Raw genomic sequence first — 27,951 nt, 5'->3', positions numbered from 1 at the left:
CATTAGGAAATAGACTGTACCCTTGTTCAGCTAAAAGACGCTGCACAAATACTGTATTTAGCCTCCTGATTCAGACCGGCGCTAATACGATGCACAGCTTGCCTCTGTTCTTGCAAGTACTAGTCATACAAAGTAGCCAGGTTTAAAGGGAAACAGTAATTTAATTATTTTCAGAAATATTTATATTAGCATAGGTGTGAATTTATATACTTTGAGGGTACAAATTGGGAAAAATCTAGCTTTGACATTTCCTCCACCACATGTTACTTAGCAAACGTGTGGAAAGGCACTGTTTGGTTTTGAAGAGATGTGTGTTTCTGTCAGGCACAAAATGTGAGAAGATGAAGGACATTCAGTAACCTACCTACAATGCCAAATATTATCTTCTCTGGATAATGAGCCTCAACCTTTATTTTTCAATATATATTTTTAAACCACTTTTAACTTCTGCGTGTGAATGAGGCTCTTAGTTCTAAGTCCGTTGCTAAACTTTCTTTAAAAGCCAATACACATGCATTAGTTCCTTTAACTCTCCCATCAGAGCCACGCTATACGTAAGAAATGGAGCACCAAATACGATTCCAAGCAGAAATAATCTCTCATATCTTAGGCTGCCTGAGGATGTGACCCTCCATCCACCTGTCTGGCTTTCCCTTCACTGAGGCTGCCAGGCACTAGTAGCGCGGGCGGCCTCCCTGAGGGACGCGCAGGCTGCAGCGGGGCGGGCGGGGAAGCGACCGCCCCGCTCTGCGCCAGGGCTCGGCCCCCACAAGATGGCGCCGCCCCTCTCCGCGCCAGGGCTCGGCCCCTCACTGCGGGGCGGGCGGTGCCGCTCCCGCGCCTTTCGAAAGCAACGGTCCGCCGCGCCGTTCCCCGCGGCCGGCGGGCCCCGCCAGGGGGCGCGCTAACGCTCGTAGGCCCGCCCCTCCGCGCTGACGTCAGCGGGGCAGGGCGGCCGCCCGGAAGCGGCTGCACGTGGGGCAGCGGGGCCATGGGTTCGCGGGAGGCGGGTGCGGCGCTCACGGGTGAGTGCTGGGGCGCGCGCCGCCCCCCCTTCCTCCTCCCTCTCCCTCCTCCTCCTCCTCCTTCTTCTTCTTCTCCTCCTCACTCTCCCCCCCCCCTCCCTCCTTTCCCCCCCAGTAATGGTCCCCTGCTTTGGGTTCCACAGGGGCCGGCGGGCCGCCCGCCGAGGAGGAGATGCCTGAGCTCTCCGACGGTGAGGAGGCTTGGGAAGAGGAGGATGATGAGGGGGAGGAAGGCGCCGCCGAAGGCCTGCGGACCCGCTGTCTTTTCTGCGAGAGGTAGGTGGGTGGGCGAGGGAGCCCCGCGGGGCGGTTCCGTTGTCCCTGCGCCCCCTCCTCCCCGCCCGGCCGAGGGACCCCGTGAGGCACGGTCGTACCCGCCGAGCCCCTTGGCGAGGGGGGCTGCGGGCGGGCGGCCGCGCTCCGCCTGAGGGAGCCAGCCGCGGCAGAAAAATAAGTAATACGTAGTTTGTAACGGTGCTCTGTGGCTCGTTGATAATATGTACGGCCTTTGTAGTGCTGAAGGTCTGTTAAGTTCAGGCTAAAGGAGGCATAAGTACTGTAAAAAGCAGGTAACTCCCCTGACCGCAGCCTGAAGCGGTGGGGAAGCTTCTCTCTTGAATTCTCTCTGCCATCTTTTCCCATCGTCAGCAAATAGATGAGGATTTTTATTTTGATGCAGCAGATCTAGCTGGCCAACTCGCCTCGCGTGTGTGTGTGGTTCCTAGATTTCGCGTTTAATACTGTCTTTGCTCTCAAGGAGTTTTTGAAAGTTAACAGGAGTGTGGTTTTGTCAAACAAATTTTCTGCGTTGTTACATTTTGGTGCAAAATGTCTTGCAAACAAGGTAAAAGCTTCTTTGTGAGGTACATGAATAAGCAGGTGCCTGTTCGTCCTTTCCTAAAGGCAAAAATGGTGTGGTCTGAACACATTGCCTAGCAGTTCAGAATAGAGTAGAACATACAAAACTCACGAGTGTTTCGGCTTCTAAACACGTTAATACTGCCTATTTAATAATTTATTTACAGGTTGTTTACTTCTGCTGAGGACATAATCTCCCACTGCAAAACAGAGCATCAGTTTAGCGTTTGTGATGTGATCAAGAAACATGGTAAGCTTTTCGCAACTTGTCATTTCCTTCTGCATGTCAGCATCTCATTTGAAATAAATTTGGAAGGTTTGCTTGTTTCTAACTGACTTCCTGGTTGTAGCTGAAGATTCCAAGATTGAACAAGATAAGCTATTCTAGAGAAGTGTTTATGTTATCTTTATGTTGGCTGTTTTCTGTAAAAGTAAGACTGTTCTCTGCTGGTCTGTGCCGAGTCCCCACCACCTGCTCGATTGACCTGAGCCAGCCTGCTACGTGCTGGAGTAAGAGCTATTTACCTGATCTACTGGTAACTTGTGCCCGACAAGTGATACCGTTTTTGGGCTCAGAAGCTTAGCAGAGACCAAAGTGGATGATGTATCTACCTAGAGGTCAAGTAACCGGGCTGACCGCTGCTGTCTGTTAAGTGGCTGTTTGCAGTCTTAGCTTATGTTCCATCTGGTGATCACAGGAAGGCATACTGTACAATGTGTGTTTTATTTTTCCCAAGTGAAGTTTAAGGTTGGATTTCGCTTGAAGCTGTCGTGTATGTAGGCTAAGGTGGTGATGATGTCCTGAAGAAAATGGAATTTTTGGAATTTTCTGCTAAGCAGTAACAATGAGCTATGTGAGCTTGGCAAAACAGAATTTGAGGGCCAGAGATGGCAACTGAGAAATAGGGACGTACTTGCTTTACAACTGTATACTTGAGGAGAGCTGAGAGACTGACCAAAGCAAACATCCCGTCTCAGAAGACTCCAAGAATGGGGCGATAAAATGTATAGTCAAGGAGAACAACTAATTAGGATGTTGATGAGAATTAAGACAAGGTGCCCATTAGTTGAACTATCCTCATTATAATACTAAAAATCAGGCCCATAGGCCAGGAACTGCCCCCTCCCCCAGTAAGTCCCTTACTTTCTGAGCATGGTAAAATAAAAGTGAGCTGTACCTTTACACTGAAGTGAGAAAGAAATTAACAAATTATTAGCTGGGTCATGTGAATGTTAGCTGTGACTGACACATTTAACTGTATAAATGCCTTTTGGTTTCTTGTGCTAGCTTTGTGGGTTATCACCTAGCACCAATCTTTGCACAAAAATGAGTTAAGTAAAATACCTCTGCTCTGTGTGTAGTTTGCAGTTTTGCACGCTGGGCGAACAAACCCGCTTTTTGGGTTAACAGTGACTGAAGGAAAGTACATATAGGAGGATGTATTTGAAGTGGGGTGGCTTTGGAAGAGGTAGTACGTGCTGAACTGCTGAGCCTGAAGTCTATATCTTACTGCATGTAGAAGGAAAACTGGAAAGCGGGAGAAGCCCTTTTTTAAGACCGTTCACTAAAAAGGAGAGGGAGAGAGATAAGGGACTGGGAACCACTCGAAGCATTTAGAAACCTGTGTGTAAAATGGTAAGATCTGGTCTGTTTTCCATATAAAATGCAAAGGAAAGTATTTTGAGTTTATGCAGCATCCTTGCCATTCTTGAGGAGAGTACATAATTGCGTTTAAACTACTGCTAATCTGAGCAAGGTGGCAGTTTTAAATTAGTATCGGTGTATATTCTTGATAAGTAGAATCAATTTAGATTTTGTTAAGGAGAAAGCTAAAATTATGAACAAAGGAGTGCAACAGCCCAAAATACCAGCAAGGTAGCTAGTAGGAGATAAATGTGGCTGTCCTGATGTAGTTGCTTGCCAAATGAATGAAATCCCTGTGCAGAAGCCAGGTGTGCATGTGTTCCGTTCTTAATATGCAGCAAATGCATTTGTCCTGAGGGTGGGAATTTCCTGGTTTGGTCCTAGAGAGAGGAGTGTAGATGGCAAACTTAAGATAGGAAGGCTGCCCTAAAGAATGATGTATGCCCCGAGGGGAAGCTGGCCAATTGACCAAGTAATTAGTATTTATATCATTGTAAAATGTACACGGATTTTCTGTAACGCAAGCTCTCTCTGGTTTTTTTTTTCTCCTTTCTTTTCAGGACTTGATTTTTATGGATACATTAAATTAATAAACTATGTGAGATTAAAGGTAGGTGTGCCACATATTACTTCTATAATCTGTGTCTGGAGAATGGGAAATGAAGATTCTGTGCTTTCAATCTGCTTTTTATCAATAATCAGATGGAATTTTGTGGTATTTTTCTAGAAATAAGAGATCACAGGAGTTAAAATAACTATTGATTGGTTTATTTAGATGTGACGTTTTCATTTTAAATATCTTTAATTAACATGAGTATTATTGTTTCTAGAAGAGGATGTTCAGACCTCCAAAAAACCTACCCTATGTAGTATCATGTTTTGTTAATTTATCTTGGCCTTTGCTGTCTCGCTCCAGTAATGGGTTCACTTCTTGATAACTGAAGTTTCTTAGTCCTTGCATGTGTGTTGGCATAAAAGAGTCGTTCCTGGGATCTGGCCAGCTCACATCCCCTACTGCGCTGTTGGTGAGGGCAGAACCTCATGCCTTAGGTTAGAGAGCCAAAGCTCATGGGAACCTACAGTTTTTAAGTTATGCCTGAGTATATGGTCTGTATTCTGTGGCTTTGAAGTATGTTCTTTGGTTGTTCCCTAAAAGTTTAGGTCTAGACTTGATACCATCTAATATAATTGGTTTTTTAAATGTAAAAAATCGTTAAATCTTAAATCCTAAAATAATTATTTAAGGCATAACTACCTACATAGAGTAAACATAGAAATGGAAAAACTGAAGTCAGGAATCTGACCTCTCCTTTGCTGACAAAGTATTACCTGGCTGGATGCAAGGAGGAGAGAATATAGCATTTCTGAAAGATGTTCCTACAGCGCTGTTCGTGTAAAAAACGCTTGGCACGATTAGTGTCTTGGCGTTATTGATTAGCCCTGTTGTAACCTGTGGTTCTGCATTCAAACACCTGAGTAAACTTGGTTCCTAATAGCAGTGTAATCCTGTAAGTATCCTTCAATGTCAATCAATCTGCTGTGCTTTCCTGCTTGTACTGAATTCCTCGATCCTGTAGCTTCCTGGGCTTTGGAACCCAGACTCGCTCATAGGTGTAATTTTATGCTATTTTCTGGTCACTGTGGTTGTAGCGTCAGTATGCTGAGGCAAGTACACGTTGTCAGAGCCAGAATGGAAGCCAGAAATCCATTTCTTCACCAGTCTTGCTAGTCATGCTTTAAAGTAGTATCTTTCTTAGCCTTTGCTACAAAGCTACTTTAATAATATCCTATTTATTTTAACAGGTGGAGGAACAGGTCTTTGCCTGACTTTCATGAATGAAATTGAAGGGCTGTTGTTTTCAAAGAAACTTAGCTTACATGCTGTTCTCTTTCTGTCTAGAAACCAACAGCAGCATATTTGAGTTCAGTCAGCAGCCCACTGCCTTGGGAAGGAGACGAATATTTGAAACCAGAGCTAGAAGATGATCTCCTACTTCAGTTTGGTAAATAAATATGTTTCAGCATGACCGTACTGCATTGTGGGGTAAATGTGGTATTGGCAGAATTCCTGTCATATGAAGCATCATCACTATTATTCAGTTAACTTAGGTGCATGAGGAAGTCTGTGTAATAGCTGAAGTCATGGCATTAAGTCAAGCAGTGAAATTTTTACCGCGTGTTATGCCTTGGTTTTTAATGGCTGAGACTTCCATAGCCCTGTTTTATTATCTGCATTCACTTGTTGTAGGTGTGTTCGTAGCGGTGATGCTGTATGTATTAATTAAGCAGGTCAAAGAGCCATTCTACCTAAGCCTCACTGGAAGATTTATGAAGCCTTTAAAGCTTCTAAATGTAGCTATTTACAATCAGATGCATTCATTCAAAAATGTATACTATAAGTAAGGAGCAAGTAATTTGCATTGTTGAAATGATCTTCATCCTTTATATGGGTTCTATTTTGGACCAACCCAGTGTAAGATACTACAGTTGCATAGAAGGGTTCCGCTTCTTTAGTGGGTCTATCAATCAGTATAAGAGCCTTAGTTTCTCTTATGAGAGTTCATCAGATAATGTTGAGAGAATTGTTTGACTTTTGAACGTATTTATGCTGCCCCTGATCCTCCTACTGTCTTCTTATTTTGCGCTTGACTGTACATCTTTCTTTCACCTAAACCATAAGGTACTTAGGGCCTATGGTTTTTTTCTTTTCTGTACAGTCTGGAATGCAGTTTTGCCCTTCTCTAAGTGAGCCCTGCTGCACAAATAACGCATGGTAGAGGGTGTTGGTTGGTTACTTCAGGGATTTCATGTTTCACTGTATCAGCTCTGCCCAAGCTGTAGACTTTTGAGATGCTTTGAGGTGCTGGGGGTGATCTGAACCTATGAAATCGTATTTTAAGTATTTAAGTATCTGTGATTTGTTGCCATCCCGTGGGCCAAAGAGTCGGTCTTCCATGATTAAAAGAATTAGATAGGTGGGTTTTTTAATGAAGGCTTTTGCCCAATAAGCTGGCAGTAGCTTCTCGCTATATCCAAAAAACACAGGAGCACCATTTTTAAAATCTACTCATGTCTGTTGAAATCACTAGCTGAATTTAGCAAGAGGTGAATGGGAGCTAGTGCTGAGCCTGAGTTTTGGTAGTTAAAAAGCAATGTTTCATCTAGATTTTTTCTGCTTATGCTCTTTTGACTTTTGTGTCTTCATAAGCATTATAAAAGCCCAAGGAATGGGTTTGAAAATTAAGAGTTACTCTCTAATTCTTAAGAAATTTTCAATTTATATACCTTCTTACCTTTTACCATTACTGGAATGACTTAACTAGAAAATAGAGGATAGAACTGTAGTTAACTACAGTCTAAACTTAATATCTCTCTGATCAATAATCAAACACTGGTATTTAGAGAAGCCTGAATTCTGGATCTTTTGCTTTGTTAATTTAGAGCTTGCTTCTAGCATACTTGCTTTTACAGAGTAGTACCGTGTTCTGCGGTTAGTTCTGTCAAATTCAGTGACGCTTCTTGTAAAGACTACTTTTACAAGTCATCCAAAGACAGAAATAGCAACACTGAAAACACCATATGCTTATGAGCTGCTGTGAAGCAACATGTGACTAACAGGTGGGTTTTTATCTCTTCATTTCATCAGATATAGAAGATCTTTGCGAACCTGCAAACATTTTGCCTTCTAATGGTTTAAATGATACCGTGATGCTCCTTGAACAATTAAAACATGCAGAACACAGAGCAAGACTGGCAGAAGCAGCCTTGGCCAGAGCACAAGATGATCTCCAAAAAATGAAGTAAGTGTTTCAACTGAAGTTTAGGGTTTTTTTTAATTGTTTGTGTTTCTTGTTTATGTGTTTTAGGTGAGATGAGATACTTGTGTGTAAAGGCCAATAGAAATTCAAAGAAGTGGTAGAACGTAACTATGGAATAAAACTCATGACTTGGGTTGGGACTGTAGGTTTGACTTTAATCTTGTAGGTGAGCAGTAAAAACTGCACAAAATGTGCACCATTGAAAGAGCAAAGTATGCTTAGGAAAGCTAAGTAAGTACGTGGCCCAGAAGTATGCATTTTGTTTCAGACCACTCTTTGTTTTTCAGACGCTTACCTGTTAGTCCTTTAGATACGAACTTAAACATTGAAGCTGTACACAATGGAGAAGAGGGAGGTATTGACAAATTAAATACAGGACCTTCAACGTTTTCAGAGATGGCTCCGAACTATGATGGCTAGTACTAGACTCTCGTTACGTTTTGGAGAAACCCTGAGTGAAATTAATAAAGCAACTTATCAGCTACTATTATTTTTAGTCTCAGGTGTGGCTTCTGCTAGTAAGAATATTCAGTGCATTACAATCAGGAATGAGGGTGTCCCCGTAGCTGTATGTGGTATTTCTAAATCTTGAAGTCTTCAAAATGTAGACTGATGATGCTCATGGATGAAAGGGGAATATGAACTTCTTTTTGGGTCATGTGGGATTAAATCTGTACAAACGTGTCATTTCAAGATCACACTGATTGGGCCCTGAAGTGCTGAAATTGTATTTAAAAGATTTGTAAAAATAATTCATGTTCTTTTGTGGAAAAGTAAAGTGGCAAAAACCTTGTTTTGTAAACTACATTTGAGGGTTTGTTGTATGTTTTGAGAGTACATGCTTGATGGTATTGGTAACTAAGTATAGCAAAATAATGTATTCAAATCCTATCAGCTGTGAACAGTTACACGTGTCAAAAATGAACAGTTTTGTCTTCAGCTGGGTTTAACTTTTGCAAATTGTACTTTACAGCATACAGCACTTTCCTGATATCTCTGTGTACATTATGCATTAATTCATCATGAACAATAAGAGTGAAAGGTGTTTGTCATTGTACTTGGAAAAGTTGTTTTTCTTTTCTTTTCCTCTGTGTCTTGTCTTACTCCTGTTCCTGTCTTTTTCATTTAATAGAAAGCAAAACCTTTTCAGGTCATCAGTTGCAGTTTCTTTTCAGCTTTCTAAACTTCAGTCAGGTTTATAGATTTATTTTTGAGGTTAGGGTATCAAATTACCTGCTGTTGTGAAAGGGAGCCTTTAATATTTTGTTGTCAATGCAGTTACTTCAATTCAGCAGGGATCGACTGGCAGCAAAAATAGACAGTTGTAGGTCTGATGAAGCAGCACAGGTCTAAACTGTAGACAGATGAAGCAGTTGTGTTGTAGACCACATGCTGTAATTCGTAGTGATACTGAGTCATGCTGGAGGTTACTCCGCTGAAAGAGACCATCTGCAGATGCTTCCTTTCTGGTCAGCCTCTGAAATGAAGATAACTTGGAAGTATGATGTGGAGCAAGAAAGTGTACAGGACCTTAATCTACAGTAACCTGTTTTTTTATTGTTTTCTGTCATGAAAATAGGTTTATATTGGTATTTAGCAGGCTGGTCAGCTGACTTCAACTTGTGGAGTGAAAAAAGTTAGATCTAGGAGCTTTCTCATGCTATACCTATCTGCAGAGGCTTCTTGGGACACCGAGTAACTGTAAATTCTTTCAGTGGCAACGTGATTGTACTACTCAGGTTTAGCTCTCTAAGATGGGGAAAAAATATTTTAGGTTTTTTAATGACTGCCTGTTTATGGTCAGTCATGCAGCTCCCTAGAGATTGTTGCCTTCTGAGCCTGGGAATAATAGTATGAGGACACTCATGAGTTGAGTATGAAATGTTTTCTGGTGGAAATGTTTGTCTGAGTTGGCTAGATAGACTAAGTAAACCTCTAGAATTATGAGACTTGAAAAGGGTGCAAAGCAAAGACAGGTAGCTGGGTGCCTAGTGAACTGTTGTTCCCCTCCCCCCACCCCAAAAGGTAGCAGTTCTATACATCAGGTCACCTCTAGCATTTGCTGTAACTTCGAGATTTAAGAGCATGGCTCATATATCCTGAACTTTTTTAACCTGTCCCCTGTTTAGAGATGACAGCTTTTGTTTTCACTTATCTTTTGTCTTGATTAAAAGGATGGGAGGGCTGCTCTGTTGCTAGAGTTTGTTCAGTATTTGTTGCATGCATAGGCTTGAGGAACTATTGGCTGAATCAGTTTTAAATAATTTTAAACTTAAAATTGGGTTTAAATCTTACAAACATCTAATTATACTTAATTGTATGTCATAGAATCTATTTTTTTAAGTTTAGATTTTTATCATTTTTATATTTATCTAAAAGTAAGGAAGATGTAAGCTGCCGTGGTAAAGAGCAATATTAAAAATAAGATCCAGACCCTACTTGTATGTCAGCAAGTATAGGAAGTTTCTAAATTTGACAAACCTCTAACATGGATTCCCTTACCACCTTCTCTTCCACATCCAGACTAATTAAGCAGAGAAGTATATGTCGGAAATGAAATAGTATTTTTGGTTTTGTTGTTCTGTCAGGATGGTACTGGTAATGGGGTGTTACCTACAGCTTCTATACATTAAGTTCCTGTTTAAGAAAGTATGACCACTGTTGAAGGTGAGCTTTGGCGGCTTTAGAGTGGTCTAGGATGCAGGTTTTGCTGATGTTGGACTGTAGACCGTGGAGTAATATTGTCTGGCTGAAGCATGTTTGCTTTTTCACTTCAGTGTGGGTATTGTATGAGCTGTTTGCTTGTCAACTTTTAATTGTGTTTTCATGATAAAACCCTTGATTCTTTGTATTTTGCCATCAAAACTGCTTTGAGAAATGAGAACATGCGTTTTGAGAATGGAAGGCCAAGGAGGAGGAAAAAAAGGAGCAGCATGTGAATAAAAATGAAATTAAAATAAAATTAATTTTAAGCTCTTGTTTCCACCCAGATGCTTCAGTTTTAAAGTACTTTCTTCAGCCTTCCACTAGGCATGCAGTGATGTACGCTTCATGCTTCTTAAGTGTTGTTTGTTGCATTGAGTCTGTATCTGTGTTACATGGCTTAAAATGCGTATTGTCCCCCTGTAGACTTGGACCACTGTGGTACTAGCTTTCGTATTAGTGAGTGCAAAACAGGTGATTCCTCCTTAAAACCAGAAATGAAGTCCGAATGTTTCACTGCTGTTATTTGCTGCTTGAAAGCAGAAAGCAGTCGTTGCAGGAGGGTGATGGATGGAGAGTGGTGGTGCAGCAGCCTGGAGGAGCCGGCAGAGGGAGGTTGTGCACACTTAAAACCGGTTCTATTGTTGTAAAAGCCCTTGTGCAGTCTGGATTCCTTACCTCTTTCAAGGCCCTTTTTCCCCCCCGACCCCCGCCTCCTTTTCATGCTCCCATAAACATGTCTCAAGGGTATATTTCAAATTGATTACAGGCAATTTGCACAGGATTTTGTGATGAACGCAGATGTCAGGAGCAGCTCGTCATCCAGCGCCATTGCAGACCTTCAGGAGGATGAGGATGGTGTTTACTTCAGCTCCTATGGGCATTATGGGATACACGAAGAGATGCTAAAGGTTAGAAAGTCATCTCAACTGTATCTCAGTAGGACTAAAGAGGAAGGATGGAACGAAGTGAGCTATGTGCCCATAAATATGCTGCAGAGCAGCTGCATTTTTAACCCTTCCTATACATGATGGTTTTTCTGTGAGAGTTGCGTTAAGAGATCTTTTCCCAGTTTTATTTGCTTTTTATAAATTCTGTTTGCTCTGTGAAGTATGAGGAACACGAAATCATTTGTTCTACAGATATGCTTGAAGATACATTACAATATCTGTACCACAACCTTACCTTGCCAAAAGCAGCTTTTTCATGGGTGCTTAAAAGATAAAGGATAAAACATGGTACAGATAGTGAATGTTTTTCTTCAGTTAATGTTTTCCTAACAGTTTAAATTTGTCAGGCAAAACCAATTCTCAAATATTTTGGTTTTCTAGTGCATTAGATAAACAGAAATTGTTGGTATTTGTACGCAGTTCAGTGTATTGCTGACATGAAATAGAACAGCTGGAAAAATTGTATGCTCCTTTTATATGATAAAGATAAAATGATTAAGGCTTAAAACTCTTCGAAGGCAAACCTGTGTATGCCCTTTTAAGTTTAAAAAAAACAACCAACCAAACACAAAACCCAACAACTTAAAATTGATGTGAAAATCAAAATCTCTTAGTGCTTCCTTTAAGAGAAAGTATCATAGTTGTGAAAGTCATAAACAGTTCTACCATTTCAAGACAGAAATAAATAAAATTCCTGCCTAAGATAGGGAAAGAATATGGAGTTGTGAAGTGACTTTGTCCGTACAGGCAGCATACAAAGTTTTCTGCTTTGTGTATCATTTAATGGCCCCAATGTAGAAATGCACATGAAGCTGTGGTAGGGATAGTATAAGCATGAGGTTGATTTTTGGCAGGGGGGTGGATGTTACAGAAGCACAGAGATGTCTGCAGAGGTAGAAGAATGTTTTCCAAAATGTATAGTCTACAGAAGTATATATGAAGTCTTGAAAACGAATAGAAATGGTAGGAGTTTGGTATTGCAGTTCTATAAAGGTGTCGTTTGAGATGCTGTGGGTGGTAGGATAAGGAAGCCTTTCTGTTTGGTAATTGTTTATAATAATTCTGCATTTCTGCACAAGGAGGTTGGTACAAAATTGTATTTTATTGTTTTCAAGGAATGTTTGTCAGAATGCTTTCAAGGAGTCTTTTGACTTTCCTAAATGTAGGAAAGCAGTTGATTTTTATCATGTTTGTTGAATTCTTTCCTATATGCTGGGCATTCACTTTGGGACTTTTTTAAATGTATGTTTACCTTATTTATATACATATAGTGGCTTGCTACATTGATATTTTAAAGAAAGCAGTCTTGCTGTCTGATTTTTAAGTCTGCTTCTAACACTGTTCTGAAACCTTTTTTTTTTTCCTTATGCTTGGTAGTGGTAGGATGCAGTTTCAATTTAGTTTTTTGCAGGAAAGACTTCAGAGATGGGGGAAGAGTGTTGTTACTTCACACTGGCCAAATGGCTAGTGTTTCCCTTGTTTTATTTTTCTCTGGAGAATTTCGTAGCTCATCTTAATAAATTTCCTTAGCATTTTATTTAAAAACAAAATAAGCATTACATTGGAATGGTGAGTGAGAGAATGGAATTGATGAATAGAGAGAGCTGCAGTGAATGACTGGCTTACTCGAGCAGCAGCGCATATAGTAGAGACAGCAGCTAGAATTGTATTGATTAAGTTGGGGCAGTGCAGAGGCAATGTGAGTGGGCAGGATGTAAGGCTGAAAGCTTTCCAGCTGACTGCTTTCTCGATTGATGCTGAACCTTCTGGTTTTTTTTTTTTAACTCTTTTGGTCATTTCAGCAAATCCTGTTATATACTGCAGTAGAGGTGAAGTACTAAAAATAGTTGCTCTGAATATAACATCATAGTAAATCCATAGTATTTCAAAGGATTGCAGTTTTTTCATTCATGTTAATGATGTATCATTTTAGAGAACAATTTTTCTAAAATAATCTGTAACTCTTTCTTTGGGTTCTGTGTGATGATCCTCCTAAACCTAAAACTGGAGTTTAGGATTTTCAAGTCTCAAAATAATTTGTCTCTAGGATTTTTATGAACATATCCTTTGTTCTCAGTCTCTGGTTTTTGATCTTGGTTTTCTAATAAAATAGACTTTATTCTTTCACACTACAGAAAGTTTTAGTTTCTGTATTGTTTGTAAAAACTCTTATCTGTCATAGTAGAAAAACGTTAACTTGAATATAAGCAGTTGGATTTTATACTTCAGTATTATCTGTAGACTTGTCGTCATTGATAAAAGTTGCTTGAAATTTTTCTTTTATGTTGCTTTAACACTCAAACTGTAACAGCAATACCAAACCCTATACTTGGCTGTCAATTTGTGTACCTGCTGATGCATATTAAGAGAATCAATGTTTTAATAGATTACTTTGCTGGTAGGTTGAGCTATACTGCTAGCTTTCATATACTAAGATATTATAAATGTTTAGTTATATGCCTGAAAGCATTCTAGCTTCTCAGGTTGTGTTTAATTAATTACAGTTAAGTTCATTGTATTGGGCTTTCATAGAACGGACTGCACAGCTTCAATTACTAGCTTGTTGTCAGGTTTGCATATCTGCAGTTGGTTTTGGAAGTAGAAAAGGTTAATCTGGTCTGTAACTTTTTTTTTAAGGAATCTGTGTGTCACAGGAGTGTCAGAAAATAAAATGATACAAAATATTTTGAGTTTGTGACTCAAATTTTTGCCATTGTGTAGAAGGTTATTATGTAAAGCTGATGCAGTAATGCCACTGTATTACTGCTGTTCCTGGAAAGTGGTGAGGAGGTATTAAGAACTTTGTAACACCCAAAATCAAATGCAGCGGGTCAGAGAAGTCTACGTTAATTTCTTATTTTTCCTCTAGAGGCTCAGCTGGCTTCATTTGAAAAGCCAATAAATTCTGAAAGAATATCATATGGAAAGTGTTGTGATTGCAGAGCCCATATAAGTACAGTAGCCACAAAACTTCCTTAGGCCAAGTTCAAAAGCAAGTTTTTCAGCATTTTTGAATGATATGCAGTACCTAGGTACAAAAAGCAAACATTGTTTTTTATTCTTTAAATCCCAGGATAAAGTGCGTACAGAAAGCTATCGTGACTTCGTCTATCAAAACCCACATATCTTCAAGGACAAGGTAGGTAAAACAGCTCAGAAAATACAATAATTTCTGCACTTTATTTTTTCTCAGGTGGTAGAAATCCTTCAGATTGGCTACTTTGTAGCTTTGGGGATGGAATATCGCACTGACAAGGTTTGATTTAATGTACTCTGGCTTCATTAGGTGGTAGAGTGCTATTCAGCTGCTGGAGGGTGCAAAGTGCTGATAACAGAAGTGCTGATCGCTATTGTCATTGTTCTGTGTGCCATGTCGGGATGTTCATTAATTATATTCGGGGGTTATGCTGAGCCTTTCTTGTCCAGTATATTATGTGGAATCTATCTTGGAGGGCCTCTTTACCAGAATTTAAGTGAATTTCGGTTTGTGCCTGAGACAGTAGAAACATTGTAGAAGCAGTGTGTAATGAGAACTGGGGAAGAACTCATGTGCAGCTGACTGAATTAGTGTTGTTTAGTCTCTCCAGACTAGGTTACTGTTCAGAGACTCAGAACCAGGAACTCATATTTCACTTGCAGTGGCGAGGGATGTCACTGACTTGCGTTTATGATCTTACTGTAGTTATGATGCTCTTATATTCTGTATTTGTGGTGGCTATTTATGATGCGTTTGTTGTGTTCTGAGTTACGCTGTGCACGTTTCTGTTCCGAATTAGTTCCTCTACTTAGCGCTTGCCATTCCTAAAGCGTGTGGGGGTATTTCATAGTGTGAAACCAGGGTGTCTCGGTTTATGGAAGGCAATCACTGTTTATTTTTATTTTGGTTTTGATTGAGATTTTTGTTAATAAGTGATAATACAAGGCTTCAGGGTATTTGCAGAAGTAATAAAAGAGCACCCATCTGATAATTCCTCAGTTGGAAGTTGTGCTAGATACGGTTTTGTCTGAGGTGGGAGGTGTTTCAAAGTAGATAGTGCCTACTCTTTGTATGTCTTGGCTCAGTTTTCTTTTGGCAACTACAGCAGAAAAATATTAGGAAAAGAGTTTTATCCCTTTTTGCTTCAATTCATGTCACAAGCCTGTTCCTACTAAATATTTTGAAGCTCTTTACTTAAAATAAGAGAACAAGCAACAGCGTTGTAGGAACTTGACGCTGCCAGCTACTTAAAGGATGCGGTGACCACATAGCTGGGCGGCTCATACAACAAAGCAGAAAGATCAGTAAAGGGAAGAAAACTTTCTTAGGCAAAATTTAGTTTTACAGACACCCCTAAAATTGATAACTGCAGGTTTTCACAGGGTAAGACTGATCTCAAGTTACATGTCCTGGTGGAACAGTAATCTTTCAGGAGTGGCTGTATTTCTCCTCTGTTGTATGGGCATACTGGCAATGTTTGAAAGAAACCCCAGGTGAACTGTTCTAGACAACATAGCTTCAGCCCCAGCTGTAGATGCACTAGGAAATGGGTGCTTACTCTGTGTTTTTACTTCAAGCGAAAGCATTCAACTTGTAAAGAAAAGCTTGGCTATTAAGACAAACTGTTTTCTGAACTCGGTGTTTTTGCAGCAGTTTTATGATCAAGATTACCTCAAATACGTAGTGTATCCAAACCCATTATAGCGTATTGAGGCTGAATGGGAAGATTGATTGTCAGCGGCTTTGAGTTCCCAACACTTTCTATCCAGGTGACCAGTGCTCTACTTAACTTCTGTGTCTGACTAAATGTTGCTGTAGCTTTCATGTAGTATACTGTTATGGACAATATATAAGATTTTTCTCAGATGTTTAGCTTTGAAGTGACATCTGTTACAGGCTTCTGCTGAAGGAACTGTTAGGATATTTTGCATAATTTATATATCGTATGATGCTTTCAGTACCATATTAATGAGTGGAACTTCCAACTTGAGGATATAGGCTGTTTTCCCATAAAGTTTGATTACTATTAAAAAAAAAAGTGAGTGGAATACTGGTACTGTATTTCCTAGAACTCCCATATAATACTTGTCCCTAAAAAATACATAGCAATGCTTTCTGTTGTTTCTGAAAGGACACCTGTGAGGTGGGCTGGGAGGAGCTTGGTCAAAGAGCTTAATTGATCATATTAGCTTTTGATGCAAACCTGCAGTATCCCAAAGAGGTGTGATTGCACGGTTACAGACATATAAATATACATACAGACATATATAACAGAATATCTAGGTTTGTTTATTATGCATACATTATTCAGGACCAGCCAATTTGTTCTCTTGGCTTTCAAAAGAAATTAAAACGTGATTGAATCCTGCTTGCTGCCTTTATTTTCAACCTGTCAGCCGTACTTGAGATGAGAATAGGACAATTTAGGTTACCTAGCTGGAGTAGTTAAGGTGGCCTCACTCAGTGAAAGGAAATGTGATCCATTTTACAGCAGGAGTATTTTTTAGTGGAAAAATAATTGGTTAGAAAAGCATTATTGCCATGCTTAGATTTTGTTGTAGAATAGAAGTCTGAAGCAAGCATCAGTGCCATATTGAGGGGGCAAAAATGAGGTTTTAAACATTGCTCCTACTAAAAGTGCATTGATGGAATTAATTTAGTTGGCCAGACTACTTCAAATTCCAAAAAAAAACCAGAGGCCCAGTAATTTTTTTCTGTTACTGAAAGTAGGATATCAGTTCTGATTAGACTGCAGAGAAGGATGTGATGCTGCAGTTTATTATAGGATAGTCAAATCGCCAGCCCAGCTGCTTCAGATCTCTGGTGAGAGGCCATATGTGATCACCACAAGAATGCGTTAGCTGTAGGTCCTTGTCCTTAGGCTAATTGGTGATCATTCTGCTCGACTTTCCGTTTCTCAGATGTGTTCCAGCTTATATATTTTCTCTCCTGTGCCGTTTTCTCCACCCCCATCCCCTGCCTAAGGCTAGATGAGTTCCATCTGGGTTCTTAAGTGACCAGGGCAACTGTCCAAAGTGGTGTCTGTTTTGATTTTTTTTCCAATTTGTGGTGATTGCTCTCTTTCACGCCAACTGTATATCAAGATCATTCTTTCACAGGGGCTTATTTTTGGCTCTGACTGCCAGCTTTCATGGCTCAGGAATTTTGTTAACTACTCTGGGTAAAGTGTTAGACTAGATGATGTTAGGAGGCATGAGATTTCAGCAGCTGCAAGAACATTGGTTTTTACTTTCTATTCCTGTCTCCAGAAGACTTCAGCCTAGGGATTTCTGTAGCCATTACGTACTCATATGGCACTTGTGAATGAGTTGTAGAATTGACTCCTATTGGAACATAGCTGCAAAGAGTGGCAAGTGGAACAAGTAACTCTTGTCAGCAGCTTCCATGGCCAGCCTCTAAACAAGATGCTGTAAAAAATTAATCATACTGATGTCTTTTTTTAGTCTGATTCCAGATTGTAAGTTGCTCTATCAAGGCAGGTGGCAGTCAACTTTTCAGTCATTGCTTCGCAGTACACCACAGCAGAAGCTCACTTACACTGTGCTGCTAAGGATAAATGGCTATTTTTGTTCACGCTAGCTTCAGAATCATTGTTCTATATGCATCATGGGAAGGTATAGAATTGTATGCAAGGGAAGGCAAGCAAGCCTAATGTGCAGAGCGTTCAAGTTTTTACTTTGATACCGTTTGTCAGGTCAAATTTAAAAGTGCACATGCAAGTGTTTGTTGTGCCAAAGCAAGAATGCTCAGTAACTCATAAGCTAGAAAGTTAGTCGGTAGGGTACATTATTGCCTTGAAATATTTCGTAAAATGGGGTTACAATTCTCAAGTGTGGGATGAATTACTGAGTGATTAGATGCTGCCTTTGGAAAGAAAACTCATGTCATGAAAGCCATGAGAATGGCTTTTAACAACACTGGATGCTGTGCGAAGGAGAGACAGTGACAGAAGTTAGTTTTTCTTTCTAATATGATTTTTATGACTAGTAATTGTGACTCAATGTTCTTATCGTAGAAGTGTTTTACTGAGTTGTGCTTACTCTCTCTTGTTTAGGACTCTGGGAAAGGAAGTCTGTCTTTACAGTTCTGACTCTGTTAATGCTTAAATGCTATTCATGGTATGAGTGACTGTATATAGCATTTAGGTAATTTTTTTGATTTTTTTTTTTTTTTAGATTTCAGACCATTTCTTGGTTGAGTGCTTAAGAGTTTTTTAACACCATTGGTAAAGCTTAACTATATTAAGTAGAAGTCTAACAATAAGACTGCTGATCTGGCCGACGCAACGGAATGTACCCTCAGCAAATTCACAGATGATGCAAAACTGGGAGAAGTACTTGATATACCACATGTTTGTGCTGCCATTGAGAAGGACCTGCATAGGCTGGAGAAATGGGCCAAGGGGAGTCCTGTGCAAAGGGCTGGGGGCAATAGAAGGGCAATGCAAAGTCCTGCAGAGGGGAGGGAAGAATAACCCCACGCACCAACAGAGGCTGGGGGCCTACTGGCCGGAAAGCAGCTTTGCAGAGAAGAATTTGGGGATCCTGGTCAACACAAAGTTGACCACCAGCCAGCACAACATACCTGTGTGGCAAAGGCAGCCAACCAGCCTCCTGGGCTGCATTAGGAAGAAGACTTGTCACCAGCAGACCAAGAGATACACCTTTCCTGCAGGGCGATGGCTTCTGGAGTGCAGTGCCCTGCGCTGGGTTCCCCAGTGCAAGAGGGAGATGAGTGTCCTGGAGTGAGACCAGAGAAGGACTGCAAAGGTGATGAAGGGGCTGGAGTATCTGTGATGTAGGGAGAGGCTGAAAGATCCGTGGTGGTTTTGTCTGGAGAAGAGAAGGCTGAGGGGAGGTGTTATCAGTGTGTATAACTGCCTGGTGGTAGAGGGAGTAAAGGAGGTGGAGCCAGACTCTTCTCAGTGGTGCTCAGGAGCAGGACAAGAAGCAAAGGGCACAGATTAAACTCCAGGCAGCTGCCTTTAAAGGTCAGGAAACGCTTTTTTTACCGTGAGGACAACTGAACAGTGGCACAGGATGCCCAAAGTGTTTGTGGAGCTCCATCCTTAGAGATATTCAGAAGCCCTTTGGACCTGATCCTGAGCAACCTGCTTTGGTTGACCCTGCTTTGAGCAGGGTGTTGGACTAAGTGATCTCCAGAGATCCCTTTCAGCCTCAACAGTTCTGTGTTTCTGTGAAAACATCAAGTGTGGAACTCATAGCTTAAAAATCTGCTGTAACACATTCAAGATTAAAAAGTGTTAGTTTTGAAGTTGTTGAGAAGTTTCCAGCAGTTAGAAGACATATACTATTATGATATTGATGCCTGAACAAGGCTACCTGGTGAAGACTCTGCTTTATGAAGTTCAACACTGCTGGTGGTTCAACTCCGCATATTAATGTATTTAGTACTGTTTTCTTAGTTGCTTTGCATTTTTAAACTTTTCAGTCTTCTTACAATAGCTAATAGCGAGATGTCAAAAACAAGCATTTGCATGAGTTTTTGCTCTGTTGAGTGTACTTTTTTTTTCAAGTGTAGTAATCAAGTTTATTCTTTAATGAAAACTTAGGGATCCCATCTTCCTGGATTTTTTTTGTCCTATTTTGATTATAAATAGTGTTAGAAAAATTTTCCAGGTGTTAAAACTGCCAGTTACCATTTTGAAATTTAGTCATCTTGAGCCATAGCTGTTCTGAGGCACTGTGGCCATTTCTAGCAGAGGATTCCTAAATAAAGTCTCTGGATAGACTCTTAATGAGAAACTGCAGTTAGAATGTTTTTTTCAGCACCAGTGGTACATTCAATTGTTAGTGGTTCACTGATTGAAACTGCTCAGGCTATAATTTCGTCTTTCTCCTGTTCATGTAACTTTTTAGTTGCCCAAATGATTGCTTGTGATTGTTTCCCATGTGACTGAGTTAATCTGCAGCTGAAGCTAGTCTGCTTCATTGCCTTATCTGTAAAAGGTAGTAGAGGGTGTAGAGTTAGAACTGCGGTTTGACGTGGATAGCTCTGAATGTAATTGTAAGACTTGATGCTACCATTTATTCCTTCTGATAGAATACGGTATCTCAGTCATGTAGAAGGATGTGTAGAAAAATCACAGCAAGGCAAATAAGATGTTTATTTTTACCTCCATTTATTTGTTTCAGGTGGTTTTGGATGTTGGCTGTGGAACTGGAATACTCTCCATGTTTGCTGCCAAAGCAGGCGCAAAGAAAGTGATTGGAGTTGACCAATCTGAAATTGTCTATCAGGCCATGGACATCATTAGGTAGGAAAAGTTCCAAGGAAAGTATGGTAAATATTGCTGTAAAAAGTTCTTAAAATGCTGTTACTAGTTAATGATCACGTATCTCTCAGGTTTTGATGTGCAGCGAAGTTGTTTGCTCCTCTGGTAGGGTTAATTAAAATGGGGCTGTAGTTACGGCAGGCTGTTTCCCAGACCCTCCTCCTAATGTCAGCACTGGCCCAGTACTGCCTTGCTGCAGAGGCTCCAACTGACTGCTGCCAGTCCATTTTCCATTCTTGCGCTCTAAATGTTGCTACTGATGAAATCGTACTTTTTTTGACAACAAACATCAGAGGCATGTTCCAAGAGGATGTGAGAAGCTTTTCCTGACTGCTGCTTTGAGTTAAAGAAACAGTTCTGATTTAGATAAACCCAGTAGAAGTTGTTTAAGAGTGTGCATGTGTATATACTTGTTTAATCTTCTATCTCTGTGTACAAAATTTAAATATACAATTTCTATAATTCTATTTTCTGTTACAGAAAATTAATTTCATAGAATGCATTTTATAGTGGTATAAAAATTATTACTATAGAAAGACAGACATGTTTTTGTGGAAGATGGTTTTTTCTGTGTTGAAAATTAAACAACTTTCACTTCAGTCACCTAAATGTATATATATTTTAGATAATGTTGGAACTGATGTTTTTAAAGAAAAAGCTTGTCATGCATTAGTTATTTTTACCAATTTTAGCACATAAAATCTGCCATAGAAAGCTACATTACATGTATCCTTTATCATTATATGATATTTTAGTTTTAACTTCTGGCAAAACTTCCTCTAGTAAGGTTCTCTGTATGTCGGTATGGGAGTACTAAATGTCTATTACCCTGTGTTATGTTCCTTTAGAAACCTACTGACCTCTAGTTTTCGTGGTAGCTGGAAAGTGCATTACCATTGCACTGTAATATTTTCTGTAGGTTTATGGGGGGAGGCAAACCAACCAACCAAAAAGACCAAAACCATTGTAAGGGCACGCACAGAGACACACGTGTGCAGTCTTGCAGAGTCACTGAGAAAAGTTGGTCCCAGGAGAACTATGAAGATGCTGCATGCCATGTAAACTGTTGTGAGGTAGTACAGGGTGGAAGAGACCCCACGGGAGTGTGGGGAGTGCGTCTGTTCCAGTCCCCCTCTGTCAGAGCAGGCTCAGCTGCGATAGGTGCCTCAGGCCTCGGCTAGTCAAGTTCTGAACATTGCTCCTTCAGGCAGAACTTCTCTGAAAACATGTCGTCTTTGAGTAGCCTTACTCTTACTTTTGAAATACCAAATTGTAACTTCCATTGTTTCAGTTTGTCTGTTACCTGTCATCCAGTCCCTGTGATACAAGGGAAGAGGTGGGCTCTATGTTCGCTTCACCCCTCTGCCAGACGGAGGCAGACATGAGAAACCTGTCCCTTAACCATTCCTTCTTAGGGCCAAACAAACCCAGTTGTCTCAGCTTCTCCCTACGTGTCATGTGCTCCAGCCCCCCATCATCTTGGTGGCCCCTTCACTGGACTTGCTCTGGTATGTCAATGTCTGTCTGGTACTGGGGAGCTGTCCTGGTTCAGCCCCAGTTGGCAACTAAACACCACGCAGCCGCTCGCTCACTCCCCCCACCCCTGTGGGACGGGGGAGAGAATCGGAAGAGCAAAAGCAAAAAAAAACTTGTGGGTTGAGATAAGAACAGTTTAATAATTAACCATTGTTATTTCATTTTATTATTATTATAATAGAAAGGAAAAGGGGGGAAAAAAACCTAAAAATCACAAATGATACAACCACTTACCACCTGCTGACTGATGCTGCCCGTCCCCAAGCTGCGATTGCTCCCTCCCTCCCCCGGCCAGCCCCTCCCAGGTAACATGCTGGGCATGACGTTACATGATATGGAATATCCCTTTGGCCAGTTTGAATCCGCTCCCTCAGCTGTGCCCCCTCCCCTCCCGGCTTCTTGTGCCCCCGGCAGAGCACGGGAAGCTGGAAAAGCCCTTGACTAGTACAAGCACTGCCCAGCAACAACTAAACCATCGGTGTGTTATCAACATTGGTTTCATACTAAGTCCAAAGCCCAGCACTGTGCCAGCTTGGGTGAAGAAAATTAACTCTATCCCAGCTAAACCATGTCAGGAGCCCAGAACTGCACACAATTCCAGATGCAGTTTTGCAAGTGTCAAACTGAGGGGAAAGATCACTTTCCTTGACCTGCTGCTACCCTCTTGCATATACAGCACAGTAGATGGCTACTTTTGCTACAAGGGCATACTGCTGATGTGTGTTCAACTTGTTCATGTCATGGCAGGGTGGGGAACAGCAAGCAGAGCTGATATCTGACCAGTAGGAGCCAATTTGTATTGTTTCACGGGGTTATTCCAGCTAAGGTGCAGGTCTTCCCCTTTGCCTTTGGATCTCTGAGGTTCCTGTCAGCCCATATCTACAGTCTGAGGTCCCTCTAAATAGCAGCCCTACCCCCTAGCATATCAACTGCTTCCCCCTAATTCATCGTCATCCACAGACTTGCTGAGGGCACATTCTGTCCCATTAGGTCACTAATAACGGTGTTAATTAGTATCAAAACTAACTTTGAAGCCTGAGGGTCACCTCTGGTACCAGCTACCAGTTAGACTTAGTACTTGCTTCTTGAACCTCATGGTCTAGACAGCTTTCCACCCATCTTATGGTTCATTTACCCACTCCACATTTCACTAATTTGCCTGTAGAGGATATTATGGGAGACTGAGTATGTGTGAAAATGAAACAATGGCATCTGAAGACTTAAAAAGGATTTCCTAGCGTGAGGTTGCAGAAATGTAGGTGTAAATGTGTACTGTTGATAGCTGAGGTGTGTAGGGTTTTTTTTTGTTTTGGTTGTCTTTGTAAGAGCAGCCGTGGAAAAGGAAGTCGCAGAATCATGGAGTGGTAGGGGTTAGAAGGGACCTCTGGAGAACATCTTGTCCAACCCCCTGCTTGAGCAGGCACACCCAGAGCAGGGGGCACAAGATCGCACCTGGGCGGGGTTTGAACGTCTCCAGGGAAGGGACTCCACAGCCTCCATGGGCAGCCTGTGCCACTGCTCTGGCACCCGTCCAGGGAAGGGGTTTTTTTTCTCATATTTTGCTGGAACTTCCTGTGTTCCAGCTTGTGCCCGTTGCCCCTTGGCCTGTTGTTGGGCACCACTGAAAAGAGTCCAGTCCCATCCTCTTGACACCCACCCTTTAGCTATTTCTAGGTATTGATGAAATTCCCCCCTCAGTCTTCTCCAGGCTGAACAAACCCAAGTCTCTCAGCCTTTCCATCTCTCATCATCAGTCTCTCATCATCTTGGCAGCTCTCCACTGGACTTGCTCGAGCAGTTCCGTGTCCTTCTTAAACTGGGGGGCCCAAAACTGGACACAGCACTCCAAATGTGGTCTCACTAGGGAGGAGTAGAGGGGGAGGATAACCTCTCTCGATCTGCTGGCCACGTTCCTTTTAATGCACCCCAGGATACCATTGGTGTTTTTGGGCACAGTGCTGGCTCATGGTCAGCTTGTTGTCCACCAGCACTCCCAGGTCCTTCGCAGCAGAGCTGCTTTCCAGTACTTCAGCCCCCAGACTGTGCTAGTGCGGGGGGTTGTTCCTCCCCCGGGGCAGGACCTCGCACTTGCTCCCGTTGAATTCCATGAGGTTCCCCTCGGCCCAGCTCTCCAGCCTGTCCAGGTCTCGCTGGGTGGCAGCACAGCCTTCTGGTGGATCAGCCACTCCTCCCATCTGCAAACTTGCTGAGGTTACACTCTGTCCCCTCGTCCAGGTCATTGGGTAGTCTGGGTAGATACTAAGGAATTTGGGAGTGGCATTTATTATGCAAGCTTAAGCTGTACAGCAATAAGGTTGTCTAGGGAGAATTTTTAGCTTAGATACCGTTTCACATATTGGAGACACAGCACTGCACCCTTGGATGCTGTAAAATTATTTTGTTAAATAAATGCCTTTTTAAGAAAAGTACGATGTTAGGTATTAGGTGCGACTTGGACTAAAATGCTTTTATGGTGCAAGAACGCATTCTCCAAGGAGAACTTTTCCCAGGAGTCCTTGGCATCTTCCGAATGGCTACAAATGTGAAATAGTGTTTTATTTCTAATGTACTAGATGACAAACTTAGGGTTGTTTGTATCTTTCAACAAGTGCACAAAAAGTCCTTTATGTGATATTTGTACTTAGAAGATTATAGAAGTAGCAGCCAACACATATTACCTTTGGTGAGGAGAAGGGCAGGCCTTTAAGAAAAGCAACAAAAGAAAACTAACTCTTCAGAGTAGTCACTTGAAGTACACAGTGAACCATCAGCAAGTCTGCACGTTTATAGATGCTGCTATGAAAGCTTCAATTCACATTGAAGTGTTCAGTTCACATCAAAACAGTTTATATTTATCATGTTAAGCCTACTTTTCCTAAAGCAATAAAGCTGACTGACTTCTAATGGAGTAAAAAATGCTTATTGGAATACTGAACAACTCTGTAGCTTAAAAATGATTACTGCAGTGTGCTTGCACCTGTGATTGAAGTATGTGCTCAAGGGCTTTTGTCCCTCCCAGGATTCAGGTTCACTTCTAGCATGCTAATTGCTAGAAACAGTGCGACCCCTGTGTGTAAGTGAACTGGAATTAGTGGCCTGAGTGGCATGATTCTCTCCCAAGGTTACACAGTAAACGTATTTTAAACCAAATGCTTGTCTTCTCTTTTTCGTACTGTGAATAGCTGCCCATAAAATTTCTAGTGCAGTGAAAGACTTGATTTTTGCCACTGATGGCTGCTGTGCTAGAATAGAAAGGTGAAGAATACTTCCTAAATAGCATCTCAGCAGCTTGTCCTACAATACGTAAACTACGTTGGTTGGTTTGGGGTTTTATGCGTTACAACTGAAAACAAGTATGTAATGAATTAGTCTTTTTCCTCTTTGTTTTAAGTGATGTTCTTATATGTGGTTGTGTAGGAAGTTCTCTTTAGATCTTTTTGTCCTTTGTAAACTATTGTTGTGGGTAATGCTCCTTAGCATTTTATTTCTCACGTTGAACTTCTGGTTTGACTTCTGTTAACGCATTAAATACGTTATTAGTGATGAACTACTACTCTTCTAACAGAAGACTGTCCTGTGTAGAGTATTTAATTGAGCTTTCCAACAGCCCACATGTTCAAGTAGCCCTTTGACCCTTTCCTTTCCTTCCCTTCATTCTGATTGTTCTCCCATTGTCTTTTAGATTGAATTTGTAATGTGATTACTGGTCTGCATTGAAAGCTAGGTAGAATGTGAGAGTAAGATATCAGGATAGGGAGGGAAAGGGCAGAGATAAGAACTGCAGTGGGAAAGATAAATTTCTTTGGTGGGAATACTTTTCCGCCCTCTGTAAGAATAGCTATTGTAATAACGGTATGTGCAAGAGAGACTAATACGGTTTGCCAAGAAGAAAAATAAATTTCAAGCATTTACCTCTTTAGCAATTTCACCGTCATGCAGTTTGTTCCAAAAACTGTAGTCACCTTACAGTACCCTCCTCCTTACACAGGGTAGTTGTACCCTTACTTGCATGTGAGGTAATACCCGATTACTGCAGTTACTAGACATTGCAGATGATTTTGGCCAAAATCACAGTGGGGGGATGTCTTTATTGTGGCATAATTGTAATACTGATCTAGAGGGAATGTTTGTTCTCAGTGACTTTGCAGCTAGTTTTGTTAAATAAAAAACCAAGTCGTGCACAACAGCTTTGTAAGGAAGTTAATTTCCATTGCTATCTTGGTGTGATGAGTAGGCTCTAATCACTATAGATTTATGCTACAGGGGTCAACGAAGGAGAACTGGGGACAAGCAACTCTAAGAGAAGCTTCATTTCAAATTGTCTTCTCTCTTTTCCTGGTTTCCAAAGCTTAACACGTTTGTATGCACAGCACGTTGGAGCTGTACAGATCTACTGTCTTCCATCTTTGCCTGGCACTTAATCTGCTGCAGATTTTGGATCCTCGGAAACATTCCCTCTGAAATATAACTGACGAGGAATATTACATTTTAGTGCTTTCTTGATTAGTTTAAAAAAAAAACAACCCACAGTTGTTATTGGGGGGAGAAATGCAAAATACAGACAGCAGTATATCTCTCTTGACAGCATGAGTTGGAAATACAAGCTAATTTGTTTATGTTGTGACTTGCAGATTAAATAAACTTGAAAATATCATTACATTAGTCAAAGGAAGAATCGAAGAAGTAGATCTGCCTTTGGAAAAAGTGGATGTAATTATCTCTGAATGGATGGTAAGGTACCTGAATATTCTTCTCAACACACCATTATTTTCAGGAAAAAAATGTGGTGTTTTATTTCATTTGAAAAATTATTCTTCAAGCGATGCTAATTTTTGTAACCAAAAACTTACCATGCTTGCAACTGTGTTTTTGACAATGTGGGAGATGGAGTGATGTTTCTGATTATGTGGTACTCGGATGCTATTCCTGATCCCTCATGTTCACGCTCTTTCAAGTCAAGGTTCTGGGTAGAGCAGTAAGTTTCTGTTACATAGTTAGTGTGCAAATCTACGGAAGTACTCTGTATTGCTGAATAATACTATTGTAGCTGCTCAGGTGAAAGTAATGGAGAAATACCATGTTAGTCATCTAGCTAGATCATTCTGATGAGTAAAATACATTTAGTCCACAAAGACAGCTAGAGACCGCTGACTGTGCGGGAGAGGTGGTAAGGAGGCGAGGAGCGTACGCACTGGGAAATCTGCAAATATAGAGAGAGCTTGAAAACAGCATTACTATTCATTGCAGTTTTTTAGTACAAGAATAAAATAACTGTTTTTAGAAGCATATGATGAAGATGATGGCCAACATGAAATGCAGTATGTAAATGAGCCATTTCCTGGAATCTGTGGGATTTCAGCTCTTGGCCTGGTACCTTTTCTCTTTCACGTGCTGGCGGCTGGGGTTACAAAGTTGTGCTTGCTACCTGCCTATGGTCCCAATAAAGAAATCTTTGTGACAAGACCCAGTGCCAGGCTGAACTTCACAGCAACTGAATAAGTCTGTTCCCTGTGAAAAACATGGTAGGAAACACCCCTTGTGACTTTGTGGACTTCTGCTATTCAATCTCAGACTCTCAAAAACCAGTTCGAAGTACAGGGGTTTGTTTCATGCTTGTTCCCACTTTTTGGCCTTAAAGAGAAGTTCTTTTGTCCTTCTAATTTAAGGTCCATAATGAAAACTTATACTCAAAGTTGGTTTGGGGATTTTTTGGTGTGGGGTTTGGTTTTGGGGTTTTTTTTTGTTTATGTTTTTTTCCCCCTGTTACAAACAGTGGCAGTTCTACTGTACACAAAGGCCTGTGGGAGGCAGGTGACATGTTCACAGTGGATCCATATGTATCGAACTAGTTTCCAGTTAAAGGTGGAAATAAATTGTTTGCTTTTGGTTTTTTCTGTGGGATTTTTTTCTGTTACGTATTTCAGTGTGCTGGCAATCTGCAAAAGTTTTTCCTCCACTGCTAAAATGAACGTTATTTGAAGCGTGAGCTTAATTTGGTGTTGAGGTCACTAGTTTCAAGGAAGGTTTAAGCCAAAGGTTTAAACTAGTGGCTTAAAAATAGTGCGTTATGGTTGGTGATTTCTGTCAGTATAGTGACTTCACTAGAAATGTAATTATAGTTCT

The 27,951-nt window shown here is 41.0% G+C and overlaps 1 protein-coding gene across 1 annotated transcript in view; it reads left to right on the top strand.

Moving 5' to 3' along the window:
• The first annotated feature begins 933 nt into the window (after positions 1-933).
• The window catches only part of PRMT3 (protein arginine methyltransferase 3), a 72,132-nt gene continuing 45,114 nt past the window's right edge, over positions 934-27,951 (top strand). Inside the window, exons 1-10 of the mRNA XM_075094970.1 lie at positions 934-1,025; positions 1,169-1,301; positions 2,051-2,133; positions 4,089-4,138; positions 5,429-5,531; positions 7,175-7,328; positions 10,819-10,960; positions 14,073-14,138; positions 20,153-20,274; positions 26,460-26,559. Of these exons, the coding sequence (XP_074951071.1) occupies positions 992-1,025; positions 1,169-1,301; positions 2,051-2,133; positions 4,089-4,138; positions 5,429-5,531; positions 7,175-7,328; positions 10,819-10,960; positions 14,073-14,138; positions 20,153-20,274; positions 26,460-26,559 (987 nt within the window). The 5' untranslated portion in view covers positions 934-991. The remainder of the gene's footprint in view (positions 1,026-1,168; positions 1,302-2,050; positions 2,134-4,088; positions 4,139-5,428; positions 5,532-7,174; positions 7,329-10,818; positions 10,961-14,072; positions 14,139-20,152; positions 20,275-26,459; positions 26,560-27,951) is intronic.

Source organism: Phalacrocorax aristotelis, chromosome 5, assembly GCF_949628215.1.
Source record: "Phalacrocorax aristotelis chromosome 5, bGulAri2.1, whole genome shotgun sequence".
Lineage (NCBI taxonomy): Eukaryota > Metazoa > Chordata > Aves > Suliformes > Phalacrocoracidae > Phalacrocorax > Phalacrocorax aristotelis.
This window is presented reverse-complemented; position numbering and strand designations above follow the sequence as displayed.